The sequence below is a fragment of the Amblyomma americanum genome, chromosome 1, assembly GCF_052857255.1.
Source record: "Amblyomma americanum isolate KBUSLIRL-KWMA chromosome 1, ASM5285725v1, whole genome shotgun sequence".
Taxonomy (NCBI): Eukaryota; Metazoa; Arthropoda; class Arachnida; order Ixodida; family Ixodidae; genus Amblyomma; species Amblyomma americanum.
In genome coordinates this window covers 479,111,729-479,117,728 of record NC_135497.1, presented here as the reverse complement: position 1 = coordinate 479,117,728, position 6,000 = coordinate 479,111,729, and the positions used below count along the sequence as shown (strand labels likewise).

The window sequence follows — 6,000 nt, the reverse complement described above, 5'->3', positions numbered from 1 at the left end:
CGTCTATGTTCAAGGGCTCGCTCAATGAAGCACCGGCCAGTTTGGCCGATGTAAACCCACCCGCAAGATAGAGGTATTTGGTAGATAACCTCGGAGGCACATCTGGTGAACTTGGTCTGATGATTCTTCTTGCATGACCTGCGTTCCGATCTTGTTTCTTTTTTCTCTTCCGAGAGCAAGGGACAAACTTTTTTCAACTTACAAGGCGCTGAAAACACTGCATTTATTCCATATTTGCCTGCCACCTTCTTGATGCTGTGGGAAAGGCAGTGAAAATATGGCATGATGAAGGGAGGGGTCCTGTATGCACTTGGATCTTTCCTTATTGCTTTTTTCATCCTCTGAAGAAGGCACTCACACGAGCTGCGAATTACTTCCTGAGGGTAGCCCCCGGATTCAAGTCGCTTGACTTGATTATGGAATTAGATGAAAGAGAGTGAACACATGACTTATGAAGGGCAGACAAACAACACGACATGCTAATGCTACGCTTCACTAACTTCGAATGAGCACTTTTATAAGGTAGGAGGCTTTTGTTGGACCTGGGACTGTAAGCCCAGCAGACATGAACATCAGAAAAATGCAATTTTAAATCTAGATACTGAATGCGGTTGTCCCTTGTTACTTCATGAGTAAAACGGAGTCCTTGCCCCTCAAAGGAGAAGGTGGCGAGAATGCTAGCAACCGTGTTGTCAAGGTCAAGATTAGTACTGTAATCTAATATTACAAGATAGTCGTCAACATAACGAAACACATGGAACACCGGATGCTTTGAAAGCTCTAGTTTCAGACGCCTGTCAAAGGAAGCCAAAAATATGTCGCACAAAACAGGAGCTACAGAAGAACCGATACAAATGCCAGACTTTTGAACATAAAATTGCCCGTCATGAAAGCTAGCGGTAGAGTTAAGATAAAACTGCAAAAGTTCTAGGAACTGCTCTGTGCTAATGCCAGCAGTATTCTGGAAGTCAACTTCACCATGTTCGTCAATACTGTCTCTGATTGCTTTGAATAAACCATCATGAGGCACGGAGTAAAACAAATCTTCTACGTCGATGGAAAAGGCTTAGAAGATAACGGAATTCCGTCTTCCAGGACTTTTACCAGGTCCTTCGAGCTGCGGATGAGGTAAGGATCACCGCCTGCAAGTTTGTCCAGGTGTGGTTTTAGAAAGGATCCCACATTGTGTTGCCAGCTGCCTCTCTCCGAAATAATAGCACGAAGTGGGCAATCCATCTTGTGTGTTTTGCTGGTGAAAAACACCTCCAAAGAGTCCCTCTCGGCATTTGAGACCGAAAGCGCGGCAGAACTAAGGTTCATTTTCTTAAGGAGCCTGGTAGCTTGCTTTCGCTGTATTTTCCCTTGGAATTCAATCGGATGAAAGTTCTTCAAGACAGCTTCCCGGGCTTTTTCAGCAAACATTCCCTGTGGCAGGACAACGAAGCCGCCCTCCTTGTCCGCTTCCATTATTGAAAGGTCGTTGGTGCTCAGGAAGTTCACAAGTCTCTTCACTGGGGCCTTCCGTGAAGTGAAACGACTTACGTTTTGCAGTAAGCAGCCCACAGAATCGTTGACAGCCTGTTCCTTGTCCTGTAGAGAGGCAAACACCCCTACACGGCGCACCATGGCTAGTAGTTCAGAACGTCTTGCTGAAGGTTCGAAGCAAAACTTCGGTCCCTTTTGCAGCGTCTCCTTGACGTTACTAGGAAGGTCGATATTGCCCAGTATCGAGACGGAACCCTCTGTAAGTGTTGTCCGGAGTTTTGCCGGAAGCATGAGACGCATTCTCTGCCAGAAAAACTCTGTCGTCTGCGCTGAAAGTCGCTTGTATTCTTGAAACCGTCTTGCGGCTACCCAATCGTTAGATTCTTGGAAGACGAACTTCAGCCAGTCTGAGTAGAGCCTCACTCGCCTCCAAACTTCTGATTTCATTATCTTGCACATCCTGCGAGCGTGCCCCCAGGAAGGAACAGGGACGCCAAAGAGCCCCAGAAGTTGAGCTGGGACCATCTTCCTCCTGAGGAAGATGGTCCCACCTCAGGACGAAGATGGTCCCACCTCAACTTCTGGGGCTCTTCTACTGCAACGAAAAATCATCTACTGCAACCAAAAAGCATTTAAATGCATCTAATTGCCTCTTGCACATACTCCAAAAGTCAGGAAAAGAACATGCTGAAATGTGGCTGTTTAAAAAAAAGGAGATTCCTTCACTAAGCAATCAGTGCCTATCTTAGAAAAAAACTATGAAACAAGGTAATACGTATTGGTCCTTTATATATATATATATATCTATAGTGGCCTATTTTTATTCTGTAGGGAAGTAGGGATGGCAGCCCCTAAGGAAGAGTGCAGCGTGGTCGTTGCACACATCATCCATTCAAAGGAGGATTGTGCGCAGGTGTGAAGTTATGGACTGGTGCTATATTTAACAATGATGACGTGCATATGCAGTAGAACCTCTGCTTTGTACAACCTCTTCAAGCACAGTGCTCCACAAGTTTATGAATCCTGATCCCATTCAGGGCTGCTGCAACTTTTCACCAGAATATGGCACCACAGTCCATGGGACAGTCGTTGCAACTTTACGCATGATGGAGGCAGGCAAGGCAGCACAAAATCATGAGAACTTTTGACAACCAGACGAACCACAGGATCATCCCACCAAAGTTTCAGTGCAAGACAGTTCCACAGGCAGCTTAGCAGTATGCTCAAGCCACCTTCACTCTCCGATGAATTTGTAACTAAATCCACTAATGCTACATCTCCAAACTTTAACAAACAACACTGCCAAAGCATTTAGTGCCACCCTCAACATTGCCACACTGCAGGCTATCCAGCATGTTTGATGCACAGTGGCTAATGAGCAACAATCTGTCCCGACACTCTTGCAGCTAGACCCGTCATCAGACCGGATGCCCTTTCCATGATGAGCCATTGAATCAACGAAGACAAAAGCCACTCCAGCATTAATATCACAAGCTTCAAACAAGCACCACTCAACTCACCCATTTTAATTTTTGCACCTACAATAACGAGGTTCACATAGCAATGTACAACCAAAGAGCCCGAATTTTTTCCCTGCAGATACACTCCAATAATTACCTACAAGGCAAGCCCACATCCACTGCTAACAAATGAATGGGTCACCCAAACAAAAACTTTGCAATCCAGGCTCATTGTCCTAACAGACAAATTTCACGCACCGAGGTTCTACCGCGAAAGTGGCAAACAGCAAGAGAAAATGAGCATGCGGCCAGAGACAACGAAAGACATTGTGAAGCTATGTACAATGGTTCATGTCTCCAAATAAAAGATGACATGAGCCAGTCGTATAACTCACTGAACTAAAGCCAAAAAAGCCGCGGCATGAACAGTGTCAAACGGTTATATCTCCAAACTCCTGATTCCACCGATCGTAGAACTCTAGGCTTTGTAATGGGACGCTGCGGCGCACTTTCTTCAGTGACGTCATGAAATCCTCCAGGGTGATGTTGCGCATCTGACCAAGGAAAAAAAGAAAAACATATGCAGCCACTATTACACACAATCAAAAGAAGAACAACCAGCTTAGTAAGCAAGCAAAAAACTGAGCTGCCAAACATGAAGTGTGAAGCAGGAAAAACAACTTGTGTGGCAGATCAGAACACAGATTGATGTGCCCCGATAACATGACTAATCCCATTTTCTCGTGATATGCACTATGTCGAAAAAGCTATGGTGTTCTGGTAGCAGCTAGGCCTTGTAAGGCGTAGAAGCTAAAACATGCGTCAACTAAGCTACCAAAGCTAACCTAGCATTACACTCAATACATGCAGTGTATATAATTCCAGCAAGGATACTGTTCGTTTTCCACTCTCGACATAGCATAATGTTGAGTATCCACTCGCCTTCCACCTTCACTTGCAGACTATAGTAGTTATTCACACTCTTGACAGATCAAAGCCAGACCAGCATTTCAGGGTGCGCATCAGCTTGTTACGCAGCTGCATAGAAGGTATATTGGAGTCATACCACCATAATCACTATTAATAGATGTGCCGAGCAGACACCCAACAAACACAGCCTGTCCATAAAAACCTGTGATTGAGTTCCCATTTCATTGTTCTGGCAGACGTAATCTTTTTCTCCAAATATGTCCTTTTCATCACTCTTGGAGAGCTTTAATGGCTGAGTGAGCCTTTAATGGCTGGGTGAGCTCCTCAAAGGAGGCCCTCCAAACAATGGCACTGAGCTATAGCAAAGATATTGCACTCAGTTGCTTTGCACCTACTAGTGTGCACAATAATGGCTAGCTGTGGCGGGTGCAGCTAAAGCAACTGACCATGAAGTCATGGCAATAGGTCGTCATCATTGGTTGAGGGGTCTCCTTAAAGAGCATTCACTGCTTTGCTTTAGCAGCAGGACAATGTTTCTTGACGAGAAGGTGTCTCCTTAGTGATCTTCATAACTTGACGTCACGACTAGGTCATAAGCAGTACAGTATGGAGAGTCCTTCACTTTCATGCAATCAACGAAAGTAAAGCGCAGTCAGCAGTACACTGCACATAGTACACAGCCACTAATGAAGCCACTGTAAGAGCAGACATGACATCGAATTTCTCAAGACAGCGCCAAGCCTCACAGCCTCCCACATCTTGTGATGTGAGAAATAAAGGCTTCAACTAAGAAAAGGGGCACAGTAAGAGTGGCCGGCTATAACAAAGAGACAAAGATCACTACATGTGCCATCATACTCTTATGCTCCTTTGTTAGCTGAAGCAAGTCAGATCCTCTGGAGGTCACTCAAACCACCCAAAGGCTTTGTGCAAGGTTGCACAGATCAGGTAAGGTGCTGTGCAGAAAAGGGTTGGGGGGCCGTTCTCCACGGCATACGGAACCGCTCGAGTGCTTTCAGAGTGGCACTAAAACATCAGGTCTCCATCCACACTACAGTAAGGGCCGCTCGAGTTGCCACCCGTTTACCAACTTACCAACTGCACTGTGGACGAGGTTTGACTGCAGCTGGCCGAGTAAATACACTGGTCGCATACGTGACTAAAGCATTTACTCACATAATGAACCCAGCACCCATTTTTGTCATTTAAAATTTACTTTTTTTACCTTGCATAAAAAAAGCGCACCTGACCTTCAGGGCTGTTTATCCTGTTCATCTTGCCACGATCGCCTGGAAACTATCAAAAAATTATCGGATCGTGTCGTGATACAGCAAACACCTCTTGAAATGAAAGATCCTAGCTTAACACCAGCCAAACAAACACTTGTAACATGCAGACATAACTTGTCCACCACATGCTTTTGTTGCTAATGGACAAACAGACTGATCTAGAATATGAAATTTCAATAAAATGTTTTTTGCAGAACAAACCCTCCACCAAATTCCCATATACTATTCTGGAAAGGAAAGTGGGTTCATTATACAAGTAAGGTAATTCTAAGGCAGTGTATATCCCGCACCCCTCTGTCCCGCACCCCTCTGTCCCGCACCCCTCTGTCCCGCACCCCTCTGTCCCGCACCCCTCTGTCCCGCACCCCTCTGTCCCGCACCCCTCTGTCCCGCACCCCTCTGTCCCGCACCCCTCTGTCCCGCACCCCTCTATCCCGCACCCCTCTATCCCGCACCCCTCTATCCCGCACCCCTCTATCCCGCACCCCTCTATCCCGCACCCCTCTATCCCGCACCCGTCTATCCTGTAACTGTATATCCTGACACAGAAACCAGTCACACCACCAACCTGCAAGAGTGGTTTCCCAAAGTTAAATTCAGGTCTCTTCTATGTTACGCTCAGTTAATGGTAGTAGCTTCCCCAAGCCAAACAGAAAGCAGTTCTCAAGAGTGCGGCCAGGCATGGTCAGCTTCTGAGCAGCAGCAGCACGTCAGTGATAAAGCGGCTGGTACCGAATTTTTTTGTTTCGTCCACCTGCCTTTTTCTCATTGAAGCATATCTCGCACCTCCGCAATCGTTTCACGCTCAGATCAGAGCCAGACCCACGAGTCTGCCA

At 46.1% G+C, this 6,000-nt stretch overlaps 1 protein-coding gene across 1 annotated transcript in view; it reads right to left on the bottom strand.

Annotated features, from left to right (window-relative positions):
• Positions 1-2,909: 2,909 nt before the first annotated feature.
• LOC144116063 (spastin-like) overlaps positions 2,910-6,000 on the bottom strand; it is a 28,363-nt gene continuing 25,272 nt past the window's right edge. The window contains exon 11 of the mRNA XM_077650722.1: positions 2,910-3,499. Within this exon, the coding sequence (XP_077506848.1) occupies positions 3,377-3,499 (123 nt within the window). The 3' untranslated portion in view covers positions 2,910-3,376. The remainder of the gene's footprint in view (positions 3,500-6,000) is intronic.